The sequence below is a fragment of the Marmota monax genome, unplaced genomic scaffold (assembly GCF_021218885.2).
Source record: "Marmota monax isolate L192 unplaced genomic scaffold, Marmota_monax_Labrador192_F-V1.1 WCK01_AAM20220418_F8-fsc00011, whole genome shotgun sequence".
Taxonomy (NCBI): domain Eukaryota; kingdom Metazoa; phylum Chordata; class Mammalia; order Rodentia; family Sciuridae; genus Marmota; species Marmota monax.
Genome location: NW_026693082.1, coordinates 24852711 through 24871280, shown reverse-complemented (window position 1 = coordinate 24871280; position 18570 = coordinate 24852711). Strand labels below are relative to the sequence as shown.

The following is an 18570-nucleotide window of genomic DNA, read 5'->3' as shown; positions in this document are numbered from 1 at the left end:
GAAAGATAAATTGGACAAAACCCAGGCTGAAAGTGGCTGGAAAGCTTAGGAAGCTATTGTTGATAAAGTTTATGAAAGCAGCCGACTTTGGAAGTAAAGTTCCTACGGAATAAACAAAAACACTGACATAAACACAAATAAAAATGTGATAAAGTCTTTGGCAGTTAAAAGCAGCAGACTACTTTCTTTGGATAAAATAAAGAATTGGAGATGCACATTAGATGGGAGAAGGAAAAAATGTATTTGGTTTCAGTTTAGCTATAAGAAAAAAAACTTAGCTAAGGAGCCAAAGATGACCCTAAGACTTCAGCATGTTTTAGACCTTGATTACTTACATTAAAAGACCCATAAGCTTACTTACTCTTAAAATTTTGATTGGATTTGATTTAGCTTTTAATCCAAATAGTATTAAGGAGATCTCAGAGCCAGTGTATTTATGATGGTCTCAAAAGGAATCTGGAAATATGCCCTTTTCTGGTTGTGAAGGAAAGAATAATAACTTGTATTTCTTTATAACTATGAAATCACTGGCTTCAACACTAAAAAAAGAATAATCAGTTAAAAGAATCTGACCTAACACTTGAGTCAAATGATTGAAGATTTTTATAGCCTATTATAAAACTTATTTTACATACTGCCACAAATTTGTGTTAAAGCTCTGTTTTCCTTCTGCTTCATATGAAATCCAGTTCTAAAAATAGTTAAGTCTAAAAATAAGGCAAAACCCGCAGATTAAGTGTAGCTTTATGCACGTACAAATAACAAGGAAGTCTCCACATCTTCTAGGAAAACAGATGGTGGATCACTTGTTCCCACTAAATTCTCTACATTGGATTAAACCTCTGGAATACTTTCATTAATGTAGACAACATTATTATTAAAACCAAATTCATTCTTTAATTTTTTCAATTCCATTGTCCCAGGGAAATCAATGAGCTTTACCAAAAATATGTAAGTGCAAGCAAAAACGTCTTACATTTGATCTCACAATATAAACCCAGTTGATTATTCAAATCACAAAATCTGCAAATGTCAATTCAAGGCCCAACATTTGCTTTGACTCATTTGTGGAAAGAAGCAATAAAGAGAAAAAAAATTCATCTCCAGACCATGTTACAATTATTATATTTCTCTAATCCATTCCAAGGTCTATACTTAATTATTTTTCTCCGAACATTTTCTCTGAAGATTAATGAACATAAAAGCAAAGTGGAAAAAGAGGATTGTTCAGAATATTCTATTAGTTTGCTTATCTCTCTACTGTTTCTCTGATTCTTATAAGACATCTATAAAGCCAACAGGGTATGTGCAAAGGGCAGGCAAAATATTCTCATGGAAAACTTATGTGCCTTTCAATTATCATCATCCATGTTTTCTAGAAACAGAAGATTGCTAAGATATAATTAAGTGATCTTATTCTGTGATAGAAACTAGAAGAAACTGATTTTATGAGTCAGAAGTGTATCAGGAAACAGAATAGCCTGATATCAACTTGTATCTTCCTGATCATCCATCCATCAACAGACTGAATAGGAGAGCAAAAAAAAAAAAAAAAAACATTAAAATAATTTTTGTGAACTCATTGTCATTCTTAAAAAGTATGTAAAAAAGGGGCTGGGGTTGTGGCTGAGAGGTAGAGTGCTTGCCTAGCATGCGTGAGACACTGGATTCAATCCTCAGCACCACATAAAAATAAAATAAAGGTATTGTGTCCACTTAGAGCTAAAAAACATAAATATAAAAAAGTATGTAAAAAAGAAATCTGTTCTTCAGACTCTTAAACTAAGCCTTTCACATATTAAAATAACATCCTCAATGGAAGGGTACATTTAGTGTTTTTTTGGTTTTTGTTTTTCAGTGTAGTTAAGAGATTCTGAATTTCTGAATGATCAGATACACCTCACATACATTTTTCCTTGGTTCATTCCCCCATCCCCCATCCCCGGGGATTAAACCCAGGGCCTTAAGCATGCTAGGCAAATGCTCTAGCACTGAGCTACATTCCCAATCCCTTGATTCTTTTTTTTTTTTTTTTTAATGAACAGCAGAGTGAGGTAAACAAACATTTCACAGCTCAAGCATATAGTATAAAAATCACCATAAACTGATTATAGAAACCCAGCACAGGAACAGTACTGTTTGAAAAAACTGATAAGGTGTATAGACTATTTCCAGCTTTCATTAGAATGAAAGTTTTATTTTAATGTGAAGAAAATATTCATGTTCATAAATTTATAAACAATAGTAAGCTAGAATGGAATCAAAGAGAAAAGAAGTATTTTCTTCAAAATGTCTTGTCAATGTAAGTTCAAAGTAATGGCACCCGAAGGCAAATTAGACTCTATTATTTAAAACCTTAATTTGTTTTGCAAAATATACTGATGATCAAAGTTTTCCCCATTGATGTTTGGCAGAAAAACATTGTTATTGGATATCAGAAAGTTGACAGGGAATAGGTTGGTGAAAAGAGAAAGTGCTGTCCTCAGATTATTTCTGACATGAACTATGGAAGGGGAAATAAAGATGAGTGAGCATACAAAGACAACTTTCTTATCTTATGATCTCTGCCAAAGAAGCATGATTATGTAAAAGGTCAAGGTATTTATCATGGCATCTTCCATAGATTTATTAAGAGAAATATCCCCTCAAATATCCTTACTTCCTATTTTAAAAAATCTAGGTGACCTAGAATCAATTTATAAAAGCTCATTTCAAAATATATTTTGGGAGATCCTCAAATTCACAACCTGTTATAGAATCTAAAAATATATTTTCTTTTTCCTATACTTTACTTTAAACATACATGGGGTCCCTGATAGTTTAAATCTCTTTGCCTTAACTCATTCTTCTTGATTTCATCACCTTCACATATGATTCTTCACAAACTTCATCTTTTAAGATCATAGTGATTCTTAGTAAATATTTGAAACTTTTTAAGTCCTTCAATCAGTTGATTGTTTTAAGGACATAACCTCCTTTTTATGCTTTTGTATTTATTGAAATATGATAGTGAAAACTATATAAAATAGTAGAGGTATGGATTCACCACAGCTTTATAAAGAGACAGGGTGCTTTCTCTTTTGTTTCCCAAACTGTTTTCAATGCAAGTCAAAATCCTAAATGGTACTTGATGCTCAGAATGGGTTAAATTAAGCAAAGGAAAGGATTAATTTTAGGAAGAATCCTTACATGGACCTTTATAACATATTCCTGTACTTACAGCCCCAAAGTTAGGAGTATCATGTAACAACAATTCCATCTAAACTCTGGCCAATTTAGTAAGTAGGCACAAACTACCTTAAAGCCATATGAAAGGAATATTCTCAGTAGAATAATTTGAAATATGAGCAATAAAAAAAATTCTGATTTAATGCCACAAAAACTAACTAGTTTCAATATTATTTTTCAGAAACAACATTTTTAACATAAATATATTTAATGTTAGAAACAATTCAAAAGAATAACCTAATGACTAAAGAATAACCTAAAAACACAAAAGGTATCCTAAAATGTAAATAAATAGTATCACGTTCAGTTTCAAAATCTTTCAAAGAATAAAATTAAACTCTGCTTTAAGTAAGAAGCTACAACAATCAGCCAAAGATTGACTTACAGCATCAAAATATTAGCAGGATAAAAATATGTTAGGAGAGATCATCACAAAAAAATACATGGCGGAAAACTTCACTCTGTAAGAATACCAGCTGTAGGCTTGCTTTTTCTCCATACTATGTGCAACATGTACATCTACCAAAATAACCTATTCAAAAATACCCTAGAATAAATGTAACCAAGGAGACAAAAGATGTATACACTGAAAACTGTAAAACTTTTGCTGAAAGATATGAAATAAGATAAAAATAAATGAAAAGACAACCATATTCACTGATTGAAAGACTAAGCTATTAAAATGACAATATTATCCAAAAAGAGTTACAGACTGAATACAACTTCTCTCAAAATATCAATGGCATTTATTTTTACAGAAATAAAATAAAACTTCTCATAAAATTTATATGGAATCTCAAAGGACCCTGAATAGTCAAAACAATCTGGGAAAGAAATAACATAAGTAGATGTCTGACACTTTCTGATTTCAAAACTTAACTATAAAACTACAGTAATTAAAACAGTGTGGTATTGGCATAGGATAGACACATAGACCAATGGAATACAAAGCTTGGAAATAAAACCTTACATTTATACTCAACTGATTCTTAACAAGAGTGCCAGGAATTCCAATGGAAGAAGAACAATCTTTTCAACATTGGTGCTAGGAAAACTGGATAACCAAATAATAAAAAATTAAAGGTAGACACTTGTCTTACACACTATACAAAAATTAATTCAAAATAGATCAGAAATCTAAATGTATTACAGAAAACAGTAAACCTGTTAGAAAATACGGGGAAATCCTGGCCATTGAGCTGAATTTATTGAAAATAACACTAAAAACATAGGCATCAAAAGAAAAATGACAAATTGAACTTCAATAAAGTTAAAAACTTTTGTGAATCAAAGAACACTGTCAAGATGATCAAAAGACAACCAGCAGAATGAAAAAAATATTTGCAAATCATATATTTGAGAATGGATTCTATTTTTAGAATGTATAGGGCTGGAGATGTGGCTCAGTGGCATACTGCTTGCTTAGCATCTGTGAGGCACTGGGTTCAATCCTCAGAACCACATATAAATAAATAAAATAAAAAGGCCCATCAACAATATATATATATATATATATATATATATATATATATATATATATATCAATCACACACACACACACACACACACACACACATATATAAAGAATGTATGAAAACTCCAATAGCTCAACAAAAAAAAATCAACCCAATTAAAATGTGGGCAAAAACCTTAACAAGAATAAGCATTTCTCCAAAATATACAAATAGCCAATATGTATACATAAAAAGATACACAACATCATTACTCCTATGTTAAATATAAATAAAATCCACAACGTGCTATCACCTCACCCTCGATAGAATGACTATTATAAAACAAAAACAAAAGCTGAGTATAGGTGTCGAGGATGTCATGCATTGTTGGTCAAATATAAAATGATACAGAAAATGTGGAAAACCACTTATTGGTGCCTCAAAAAGTTAAACAGAATTATTATATGCTCCAGCAATTATATTCTCAAGTATAAACTAAAGGAATTCAAAGCAGGAACTCAAGCACATTTTTGTACACAATCATTTATAATAGAAGTATTCATAATAGCCATTAGATAGAAACAAGCCAATGTTTTATCAAGAGATGAATGTATAACAAAAAGTGGTAGATACATCCAACAGAATATTATTCAGTCAAAAAAAGATCATAATTCTTAAACATACTATACCACAGAGAAATGTTGAAAATATATATATAAAGTAAACCAAAAGAACAAAAATTTTGATTACTTATATGAGACACCTAAAATAAACATATTTATAGGGACAGAAAGTAAAATATAGGCTAACAGGATCTGGGAGAGGTGTAGGGTATCGGGAGCTATTGTTCATTGAATATAAAGTTTCTGCTTGGGATGATAAAGTTCTAGAAAAGAAAGTGGCAATTATTACATGACATTGTCAATGTACTTAATGCCAGTTAACTGTACATATATAAAAATGACTAAAATGGCAAATTTTAGAGAGCTATCCCTCTCCTCGGTCTATACCCAAAAGACTACATGACACAGCCACATCAATGTTTATAGCAGCACAATTCACAATAGCTAAACTGTGGAGCCAATCTAGATGCCCTTCAGTGGATGAATGGATAAAAAAAAATGTGGCATATATATACACAATGGAATTTTACTCAGCAATAAAAGAGAATAAAATCATGGCATTTGCAGGTAAATGGATGGCATTGGAGAAGTTAATGCTAAGTGAAGTTAGCCAATCCCAAAAAAACAAATGCCAAATGTTTCCTCTGATATAAGGAGGCTGACTCATAGAGGGGTAGGGAGGGAGAGCATGGGAGGAATAGATGAATTCTAGATAGGGCATAGGGGTGGGAGGGAAAGGGAAGAGGCAGGGGATTAGCAAGGATGGTGGAATGTGATAGACATCATTATCTAAAGTACATGTATGAAGATATGAATTGGTGTCAATGTACTTTTATACAACCAGAGATATGAAAAATTGTGTGTACACATGTAATAAGAATTGTAATGTAGTCTGCTGTCATTTATTTTTTAAAAAATCAATTAAAAAAAGATCAATGTGGTTGGATCTTGTTTTTGGAAATCCATTCAACCACTCGGTCTTTTTATTGGAAAATTTAAAATATAAAAATAAAAATAAATAAATAAAATGGCCAATTTTATGTTATATATATTTTATGACAATAAAAATTATAATAATCCACTCAGTGAATACCTAATTTTCTTCCACAGCAGCCCAAACCAACTTCATTTATTTCCAAATAACTAGTAAATGTACTCTGTGTATGTGTGTGCATACACATAAAATGAATTTTTTAAAAAAACAGATCTCTGATATGTTACACAAAACGAGTATCCTAGAATGTACTTTCAAAAGCTCCAAATAAGTATAATTATACTCTAACTTGATTGCTATTTTAGTTATTTATCTATATGAATATTCAAAATAGGTAACAACTACTAATAGGCCAAACATACATGTTTATAGATCAAGTGGTAAAGATGAATATTATACCTGATATAGCATAATGGGTTCTATGTTGTATCCTAAGGTATCAGCAAAGTTCTTGGCAATGACTGTTTTTCCACAACCCTATAAATGGAAACACATCATTCAAAGGATGAATCAAAACAAGAAAAGCCAGGAAATAAAAGTTTGCAAAAAAGCTGCCATTCTTACCTTTCCCCCAATTAAACATATGTCCTTAACCATATGAGATTGCATCATTTCAGCCAGTAGCTGCTTATGACTTAAAGTCCGTATGAATTGGTCTGATGCACAAGATTGACCAAATGGTCTGGTCCCAGCTGGCACCTGCAAATTAAAGAGGGGTAGATAAACTATTCATATGCTTTTCTCAAAATATTAGCAACTTAAAGGACATAAGTAGCTGCCACATAAAAGCTCCCACATACACTTAATTCCTTCCTCAATTCAAAGTTTGTTTTGTTTTATTTTTTGTCTTTTCAGTACCAGGGATTGAACCCAGGGGTGTTAAAGTACTAAAACATGTCCCAACCCCTTTTATTTTTTATTTTGAGAAAAGGTTGCTTAGGACCTCACTAAGTAGCTGAGGCTGACTCTGAACTTAAGATCCTCCTGTCTCAGCCTCCTGAGATGCTAGGATTACACTTAGTTATAGTAGCTATTGATATTTTGGAATTTTACTCAGCAATAAAAGAGAATAAAATCATGGCATTTGCAGGTAAATGGATGACATTGGAGAAGATAATGCTAAGCGAAGTTAGCCAATCCCAAAAAAACAAATGCCAAATGTTTTCTCTGATATAAGGATATAGAGCAGCAATTATTTTCCCATTCAGAGATCTGATGATCTTATTATCCAACACCCAAATTAATCATTCCTCTAAAATTAAAGTCCCATGCTGTCACATATGTACATAAGAATCATGTCATTTTCTTGCCTTTATAACTCATAAAAAAATCTCTAGTGGGGAATGAACCTTTTTTCAAATTGCAGACATAATACGGAATTTAAAATCTACCCATGTCAAAATCTCCAACTCACCACTGACCTCCTGATTTCCAAAACCCATGTCCACAAATTCTTTTTACTCTTATCTTTGTTTACCCTCAGAAGTATCTATTCAAAAAAACCTCTCCTCCCATGCTTCCCACCTACTTTTCCTTTTATTTTTTTTTTTAGCTTTTATTTCTATACTTATTCTTTGTGGTCTCAATTCATTTGGTTTTCATCTTTGATTGCTCTTTCATTCCCTAGGGAACTTTCTTAAAAATTAAATTTATTGTTAACTGATACTGATACATAAAACATAAAAATTATACATATTAATGGATTACTATATGATGTTTCAATGAACTATAAATTGTATAATAGTTAAATCAGGTTAAATATATCTCTCTCCTTAAACATTTATTATTTCTTTATGATTAAAACCTCAAAAAATCTTCCTCCTCACTTTTAGTACATTATCAGTATCTATTGTCACCCTACTATACAATAGCACATCAGAAAATTCTAACTCCTGTCTAACTGTAATGTAGTTTTCACTGATCAACATCTCCCTGTTCCTCTCTCCCCCTTTCTCCAACCTCTAGTAGTAACTATTCTACTCTCAACTTCTGAGATCAACTTTTTTAGATTCTATATGAGTAAGATTATGATCTTCTTTTATTTTTTATCCTCTTCCTTATCATTATCCTGGGTGTCATGTTCTTCTAAGGACTTGGGACTTGATCAGACATATACAACATGAACCCTAAATAATTTTAAGTTTGGAAACAATATCAAATTTGCATTTAAGAAAGATCATCCTGGTACTAACATGAAAAGTTAACAAAAGGTACAGGAATCAACAAAGTTAGTGAACTCTTACCAAAGTCAAGCAAATAATGAAGATTGGCTCATACCTCATGACTTTGAACATTCTGTTTAAACTTCCCAGTGTCCTATCACCTTTCTATCCCTGGGCCATGGGGAAAATTCTATGTCATTCTTCAAAACTTAGCTCAAGTTTCACCTCATCTCTGAAGCTTTCCTTACTCCTCCAGAATTCCTGTATTACTTCCCTCTCTAGGTCCCTATTGCCATTCATTCCAATGTAGTCCTTATTCATCTGCTTCTACCATAGATTATCATTTGAAGACAGAATAGTGTAGTGCAAAGTGACCTTGTCTAGAATTACCAGCAGTGCCACCTCCTAGATTATAACCATGGATGAATCCACTAATCAAGGTACATCTCAGTTGTCTAACCTATAAGATGGTGATAATAAAGTTTACGTTCAAGATTATTGGGGGATTTAAATAGTATAATATATATCAAGGAGACACAATAAATAGTATAAATAATCAATCCTAATACAGAAAGGAGATACAGAGACATAGATGTGTTGCTACAGAGCCAAATAAGACTTACGAGAGGGTCATATGCCTAATTTAGGCCATATTAACCAGGTGCATCTTAAAATGAAGAAATTGTGATTCATTACCTTAATGGTAACCTCTTGTCCTGCAATTTGAATAGTCACACAAGCATGGGAGACATGGTTTTCAGTCATTCTCTCCACTTTAACAATCTCTTTAGGAAGCAGAGAGCTTCCTGAATCTTGGAGTTCAAAACGCTGTAAAATTGTAAGAAAATCATGTAAAAGTCATGGAATTTACTTTTTTTTGTTTGTTTGTTTGCAGTACCTGGGATCCAACCCAGCACCCCATGCATGCTAAGCAAGTGTTTACCCCTAAGCTCTATCTCCAGCCCTAAAATTTACATTTGATTTTAGAATCAATGTTGGATATCTAGAAGATTCATCTAATTAGAACCAAAACTTTTCAATTCTATAAAAATAGAGGTAAAAAAAAATTAATGAGAACTTTTTCTACTTTCTAATAATACCATTCTACTTAAACCAAGTATACAGGTGATAGATACTAAAATCATCCTTAAAATTTATAAAATGACAGGAAATAGTATGCTTTTACCCCAGTTATAATAATGTCATTATAAGTTGATACAGGATTGATGTTAGAGCACTCATGTTCCTGAAATAAATACAAATGCAAAGAATCATTTACTACATTGGTTATATCTTTATAAATAATTAAGCTAAATAAGCTAGTGGAATAGAAACAGGCTAGATTCAACTTGAATAGTAAAAGATCTCAAGTTGCAAGGTGAATTATCATTTGCTGACATAAGAAATTTAGAGAAACTATTAATCAGAAAAGTAATAAAGGAGTACAAGAGGAATATAAAATGTTTCAGACTACATGCTAGTAATATGTATAAAATCAGCATTTATTTACTTTACTACTTTATGGGCTTTTCCTATGAATTCTTTAATTTCAATTAAACAGAACTAACATTTCCAACTAACTTTCTTTGGGATTACATTATTTATAATGTGATTTATAATTATACAGAATGAAATGTAAATCACATAGATGTTAGTAATAAGGCAATGGCATTCATCCTCATAATTCCCAATCCTGACCCACTATGCTGAACCTTCTTCCTACATTTTTCTAGGCTATTGAGCAGCAAAAGAGAAATTATCCAGACCATGCTGATTAGCAACTAAACAAATATGTGGCTCCAATCTTTCCTGGGCTATTTTCCCAAAGCACCTCAGCAACTAATACAAACCATTACTTGCTTCCTAAGAAGTCAGTTTAAGTCCTCTATCCCATTTTTTGGCAGGCAATCTAGATATTTCTCCCACCTACAACAGTGCCTTAGACTTCTCTACTCCTTACTAGAATGTAAGTCTCTTTAGAGAACTATTCAATCTATTTGGCTCTCTCTAAAATCTCTACAACCTACAATTACCCTAGTCAATAGTCATGTAAGGTTTGTTAAATGAGAAAAATAAAATGAAAATATTTTTTCTTTAATCCTCAAAATCATCTATAATTTCATCAATATTTATTTCTTTTCCCATTTTCTCAGTAAAAAGGACTTCTGCTTTAAGTGACAGTAGATGGAAAGCCACCAGTCTTTCTCAATTTCAAATTAAAGCAATCCCATCAGTACAGTTTCTGGATAGAAAATAAGTTCTTATATCATTTTAAATCAAGTACAATGGTGCTCTGGAAATGTCCTTTCTCACCTCGCCCAAGCCATATTTTACAGGTACTCAACAAATGTCATCCCTACTTCCTAAAAACATGTTTATTTTTCCCATTCCAAGAAACAGTCATTTCTTCACTTGACATCATCCTTTTTTATTATAAATATCAAGTAATGTTAACTGTACAAATCAATGGATTTTACTGTAACAATTCCATGCATGCATGCATTGTGCTTTAATAGTCTCCCCCTCTCTACCACCCTCTTCCCCATCCCTCTACATCATCCTTCAGCAACCCATCAACTTCTTCCTTCTGCTCACCATTGCTTATTTTACAAGTAGTTTATAATCACTGCTTCATCTTTCTTATTCTTCTGCCCAAGAATTTATGGCTTACATTCCCACTTTACTAACACTGTTCTCAATAATTCTACCAATAATATCATATTTGCCAAATTTAATAAATTAATTTTCTTCCTATTTCATTGATTCCTCCTTCTTGGTCACTTTTGTGACTTCTCCTTCATCTTCCTAACCAGTGCATATTAGAGTACTTCAGGAATAGATCATTTGATAGATATCATTAACTGATTTAAAAAAATAGGGCAGGTTGGGGGGCTGTGAAAGAAAGTGAGAAATCAAGAGTGTTTATGAGTTCTAGCTTGGAAAAGTGAAAAGATAGTGATGCCATTAATGAGAGGAAGTAGAAAGAAGAAACACATTTGAAGTGGATACTAAATAACTCCATACAGTGGAATCCTTTGAATTTGAGGTTTCCAAGTGGGTTTAGATATAGTTTTATCTATATTTACTTTTTCAATACTCTCATCCAGTCATGATTTTACAAACCATCTATATGTTCATGACTCCTTGTTTTCTCTTTCCAGTCTCTCTCCTGAGTTCCTAACTGGCATATGCAAACTTCCCTCTTATTATCTCCCTTCAGATAGCTATTAAGTGTCCCCAATTAAACATGTCCAACATTCAGGTCTTTAACCTTCCCCCCATTTTCTCTCTCTCCGACTTCATCATTCCAGTTCCTCAGTCCAAAGACTTTGAAATTATCCTTGACTTCCTGTCTTAACCCTACATCCAACCCTTCAGCAGATATGTTAACTCTACCTTGAAAATATAACCCAAATCCAACTACCTCTTACCAACTCATAACTGGTCAAAATCACCATAATCTCTCAACTGAATTATTATAACAATCTGCTAACTGGTTTTTCTCTGCTTTTGCCCTTACCCTTCACAGTCTATTCACTACTTAGCAACCAAAACAGGGCTGCTGAATGATCAGTCATATAAGACATTCCTCAAAACCTCCTAATGGTCCAGGCAAGGTGGTGCACACCTATAATCCCAGCAACTTGGGAGGCTGAAGCAGGAGGATCACAAGTTTAAGGCCAGTCTCAGCAACTTAGCAAGGCCCTAAGCAACTTAGACCTTATCTCCAAGTAAAAAATTTTAAAAAGGGATGGAGATATAGCTCAGTGGTAAAGTATCCCTGGGTTCAATCCCCAAGACTGCCAAAAAAAATTTAAAAATTCCTAATGGTATTCCATCATACTCAGACTGAAAGCAGAAATCTCCTTGATGGCCTACAGAAACTTACATGATCTGAGCTCCCCTACCTTCTAACTTCATCTCCTACTTACCTCTCCTTCACTTACTCTGCACCATCACACTATCCTATGCTGATGCTAGAATGCCCCAGGTATGTTCCTGCTCAGGGCTTATGTACTAGTGATTTCTGAAGTGCTTTCATCCTTCAGATCTTTATCTAAGTGTTGCCTTCTTGGTGAACACATGTATTCCTCAATTGACATACAGCATCATTTACTTAACTAATTGACTTTTTTCACCAAAAATCAACCTCTATGAAGGCAGGGACTTTTATCTGTTTTGTTTACTGCTACATTTTCAGCATAATAGTGCTTACTTAAGTGTTCCTGTGGAAGGATGTTTGGAATGAATAATTTTTTTGAATGAATAATCTAAAAGTCTTGTTTAAATAAGATATCTCTGCAGCACTGGAAACTATTAACATTTTCCTCTTAAACTATCACTCCTAATGTTTCATCAGAATATTCTTTCTGTTCTACTTCTCTCTGACCATTCTACTTCTGCCTAATTTGCATGTTCTTTCCCCACTGTCCATACCTTAAATGTTGGTGTTTCCAAGGTTCAGCATTTGGCCAGTTTTTCTTCTCACTCTACTTGCTCCCCTGAGTTCTTTCAAACAACTCCCACACATTAACAACTCTCAAGTATTTCCCTTTAATAACAAAATAGTTCCAGAGCCAGATCTGTATTTCATGTCTGCTGGATAAACCTCCCTGGAAATCTCAAATTCAAAAAAGATCCTACCATACAGAATTATTTAGCCTACACCCCAATTGTGCTTCTTCCTTGCATATTCTCATATTAACTAATGGCAGCTGTAACTACTCGTTTGTCCAAGTTAGTATCCATGGACATTCTTGATTTCTCACGTTTTCTCACAGTCTCCCAACCCAACCCACATTTTATCAGTTAGTAACATCTAAGACATTACTGCATCTAAGATATTTCTCACATCCATTTAATTCCTATTTTCACTGGGTTACTTCATGTTTGACCAGAGCTATTCATCATTACGGTAAGTTCCTCAGGAGCAGGGATCAAATAGCATCCATTTCTATATCTCTAGATTTCTATAGACATATAATCATTTGTCAAATAATGAATGTTCAAGTAATGTTTGTTGAACTGAGTGAAAATATTAAATTCAAGACCATTCCAAGTTTCTCTTGCAAAACTATCATTCAGATTATATTATCAATGAACAAGCAGTAGCATATCATTTCTAAATCACCTAGGGAATATACTAATTTAACACTTATTATGATGGAGTTCTACTTACATAGAACTGAGAGCTGAGACATATTGAGAAAAGCCTGGATATATTTGTTACTAAACTGTGATAAAGGATGCCAACTCTCAAAGTGTGGTAGATTCAGAATGAATCTTTAAGGCATCTTTAACTAAAAGCTAGAAGTAATTTCATGACTATAAAAATGTTTTTAGAATATGAACATCACATAATAAGTACCATCTGGGGAATAAAAATTATTCTAGTCATTTTTATAGCTAGTTCAAAAAAAGAAAGGTGCTCTGATTTTTAGCTGACTACATTTTCAGTGAGTAATAATTTTTCCTTTAAAAATGCAACACAATTAAGTGAATACACTAAAATTCAGGGGGATATGTAACTCAAAGACAACTATTCATTCATTTCTATAGCAATCTGAGAGAGAAAATAATTATCCCTTATGAAGAAAAAGTTATTGACTAGCTCTATTATAATACACATTTCTATTCCTTAATTAAACATTTTTCCAAATTCAACAAAGTACTTTAATTTTCACTATTCTTATCAAAATTGTTTGAAGATAGATAATATTTCATTCATCTGTGAATATTGGCTTAAAATAACGCTTTGGGAAAACAATGTAAAAATTTAAATAAGAAACAGGCCACACAGAGCACCCCAGAACAGATAACAAAAAACTATACCAATGAATAGACAGTTCCACTCCCTGCACATGTGTGTGCATACACACACACACACACACACACACACACACACACACACCCTAACTGGAGATTGAACCCAGGAGTGCTTTACCATTGACCTATAGTCCCAACCCTTTTGATTTTGAGATAGTGTCTTGCTAAATTGCCCACACTGGCCTTGAACTTCAAGTCCTCCTGTGTTAGCATCCTGAGTAGCAGGGATTAAGGCATGTATCACCATTCAGGGCACAACCCACTCTTAAGGAAAGATATTTTACACCTTATGTATATATTTATGTATATATCAGTGTATAATAATCTTACCAAAAGAAAATTCTTTTAGCTTCAGACAAGAGAAATCTGTGCATTAACTAGCACTTCAGGTAATTAAGGTGAGAAAACACAGTTACACTTTTATCTGATTAATGCCAGTACCTTTTTCCATTTTTTTTAAAATTCTCTACAATCAAATTAAAAATGATTTGTTTGTAATATAAACCTTTCATCATCATGTTACCCTTAAGAGGTTAAAATTAAGGGCAAACAAAATGATACTATTTTCTTCAGAAAATTCAACTCATTAAATATATTTTGCAGAGCCAGTGTTGTGGCTCAGTGGTAGAGTGCTTGCCTAGCATGCTTGAGGCACTGGGTTCAATCCCTGGCACCACATTAAAATAAAATAAAAGTATTTTTCTAAAAAGTATTTTCTACAACTTTATATAATTTATACAAGTAGTTTTAAAAATTAGAGACCAGAAACACATCAAAGTGGTTTCTTTGTAAAGATATAGACCTTTGTTCATAACGGATCTATCTAGATACTGAACATCTTTCTCAGTTGTGTCACAGACTAACTCTGCATTGCTTCATTTTATCAGTACTTCCTCTGGGACTCTCTTCTTCCCTGAGTATGCCCCCTTGTTCCCAAGGCACAGGTATTGTGCTGAGGGCACTAAGGAAGCTCATCTGGAATTGAGGAAGCCTTTGATCTTGAATACTAGATGTTCTGCTTCAGTGACCAATGCCAATTTAGCTCAGATGTTGATTGAACCAAAGATAAATTCCAGTTCTCCTTTTTTTCTTCAGTACCTAGAATAAACCTAAAAGTGAACTACATAGTCAGAAAATGGCAGTTTCCTGAATGTATGACTTTCCCCATTTTCTAATGGTTTTTAATATCCTCGCCTTCTCCTTCTCCTTCTCCTTTTATTCCCTCTCTTCCTCTCTCAAACACACACACACAAAAAAAAAAAAACACACACAGAGCAGACCTCTTTTTTTTTCTTTCATCAGTGACTACTATTTCACCACTTCTATTCTCTTGCTTTCTTCTACATTCCTTTGCCTCTTTATTGACCATTATTAACTCCTTGCTTCCTTATTCTTTTCTTTAGGTTCTATTCATAATTGTACTTCTCATTATCTATGAAAAATAGCTTTCTATGATTTTATTGTTATTACTATTAAACATAATTAATCAATGAAAACATTATTTCTTAGGTTCTGTGGCTAGCTATCTATTGAAAAAAAAATCTTACTGAGACAACTAGAATCTCCTATGCCACTCTCCTGCTTTCTCATTTCTATTACTAGATGAATACAGAGTGCTTCAATACTTCCAAAGACTACATGTGGGTTTGAGAATAAGGGAGAAACAAACATCCCAAGTTCTCAAGAGCGTCAAATTATAGCCCAGAAAATGAAGGTCCTGTATACATAGCCACTACAGCTTAGTGTTAACATTCTATCTACTCCTTAGAAATCTGTACCTTAACCAGACTGTATTAGAAGAAACAAAAATTAAACACACACATAAGTATTGATTTTTTTCTGATTATTAGAGAACAAGCAGCAGATATGATGTCACACACCCTTAAACATTCTGGTTCACACTTCTTGGAACAAGATCTCTAGCCAATCTAATCACCACATAAACTTCCAGAACAGGAAATTAATTTAATAAAATACTATACAATGCACAGATCTTTCTTATAAAGTGCACCAACAATGTCATTTGTTCCTATCTGGTTCAAGATCCAGTGCAGGAACATTTAGCTCATGGCTCTTCAGTCTCCTTCAACATGGAACACTGTCTGAACAGTTTTAAAGAACATAGGCCTTCATTCTGTAAGATGGCCTTCAACCTAGGACTAGGCCATACTTACATCCTCAATTCTTAGTAGGAACTCCCCAAGAATGATGCTCTTCAAAGCCCATCATTCAGGAGATACATCATGTCAATTTGTTCCAGCTGGTCAAGCTCATGTTTACTGTAAAAATACTACTTTCTGCCCAACACAGTGGCACACATCGGTAATCCTAGTGGCCTGGGAGGCTAAGGCAAGAGGATCACAAATTCAAAGTCAGCCTCAACTTAGCAAGGCCCTAAGCAACTTACAAGACTCTGTCTCAAAATAAAAATAAAAAGGGCTGGGGATGTGGCACCCTGGGTTCAATCCCCAATACAAAATTTTATTTATATATATATATATATATATATATATATTAGGCAATTTGAGTATTTTGTATAGAGTAGAGAGATATTCAGAAATTGTATTCATATCCAAAGATCTATCCACCAGCTTTAAATCCCTTGGTGACACCTTCCTAAATCAATAATTTATTGATTTATAATTTATTCATATCATAGAGATCTGTGGATTCCCATTTTATAAAACGAGTTCTATTAATTTTTATCATTATTTATTTTTAATGGTCAAATTTTCAAGCTGACTCCTCTGTCATTTTGAAATGTCAATATCATTTGTTAAACATTTCCTTACTCTCTGGAACATTAAGAAATTCAATGCTCATCTTGTATGTTTTATGGCTCAATCCTTGAGTCAACCCTATTTCCAAGGAGTTTTGATTTCTTTTAGTAATCAGTGTCTAGGTATATGGCATGATCATACAATTTTTTGGCTGTTTTAAGAGAGCTACATATATTATATATATGTGGTGTGTGTGTGTGTGTGTGTGTGTGTATATATATAAAAATATATATTAAAAAAATATATATATATATAATATTATATATACTATATATAATACTATATGTAGTATAAAATACTATAATGTAATACTATATTATCTATTTGTTCATATGTATCAAAAACATAAGTCATATCTCCAATTTCAATTAAATACCTCATTCAATACCTCATTACCCCTTTCCTTGTTTATAAATCCCTTCTCCAACAGCTCTCATTATCTCAATATCCTTATCATAGTTACTCATGTGCTCGTTCTATTTATTTTCTCAATCTCTCCACACCAGTCCCTCTGTGCTTCTTTCCCCATTACTGCTTTCTTGTTGCTGGCATCCAATGCCTTCAAGACTAGAAAGGAAGACAAGGGATGGTGAAAAAAGATGAAAGGAGACTAGAGAAAACTAGGAGAGATGGAAAAAAGAGAAATGGGAAGATTTAAAGGAAAGGGAAGGCAAAAGAAGGGAAAATTGGAATGTAAGGGAAAGGAAAGAAAGGGAAACAGATACTCACTTTTAAAACACCTTCAACAGCCATCTTCCCTTCATGTCCTAATAAAATAGTGTATGGATAAAGCCACTGGATTGCGTGTTTAATTGACATCATAGGAAAGGAATCCTATTTAGGAGCACAAATACATAGGAATAAGCAACATCTAAAATAACCACAGAAAAATGTATCTTAAATGTATATGTGCCATTAAAATTGCCCTATAAAAATAACCAATAATTTTCCAGAAGTGTAAAAAAATAAAATATTCTTTCCTCTCCTCTTCCTGTTCCTATTCATTTCTAAGTGAACTCACTCCTACCTTTCATCTGTGTGTCAGTGGCTCCTGTGCTTCTATGTCTAATCATGCTCTTCCTTGAGCTCTAGACCTGAATCTTCAATTATCCATTACATGTGACTACAGTATGTAGTCACATACTGTAAATTTTCATATGTAAACTTTTACATCTGAAACTATTCACATTTGCATACTTTACTCATCCTAAAGCACATGTTCCTGCTTTATTCATAATCTGAGTTCATCTGATCTATATTAACTTAGCTTCATAGCTATAAGTGCAAAGTAAAGAAAGTGTTCATTTTCCTCAAATCCTTCACCCCAAACCAAATTGCATTTTCAATTCTGTTTACACAATAAAGAGTCTACTGATAGGGACCAACACAAAAATTTCAATATGGATTATCTATTAGATGATATTACAGAATTAATGTTAATATGGTAAAGTATGATAACAGTATTCTCATTATGCAGAAAAATGCTCTAATTCTTAGAAGTCA

The 18570-nt window shown here is 33.0% G+C and overlaps 1 protein-coding gene across 2 annotated transcripts in view; it reads right to left on the bottom strand.

Annotated features, from left to right (window-relative positions):
* Nucleotides 1-18570, bottom strand: part of Vwa8 (von Willebrand factor A domain containing 8) — a 420110-nt gene that overhangs the window by 315861 nt on the left and 85679 nt on the right. For both annotated transcript variants that reach the window (XM_058582605.1, XM_046454135.2), the window contains 4 exons: nucleotides 17797-17901; nucleotides 9158-9289; nucleotides 6864-6998; nucleotides 6699-6776 (listed from right to left, as the gene is read on the bottom strand). In XM_058582605.1, the coding sequence (XP_058438588.1) occupies nucleotides 6699-6776; nucleotides 6864-6998; nucleotides 9158-9289; nucleotides 17797-17901 (450 nt within the window). The remainder of the gene's footprint in view (nucleotides 1-6698; nucleotides 6777-6863; nucleotides 6999-9157; nucleotides 9290-17796; nucleotides 17902-18570) is intronic.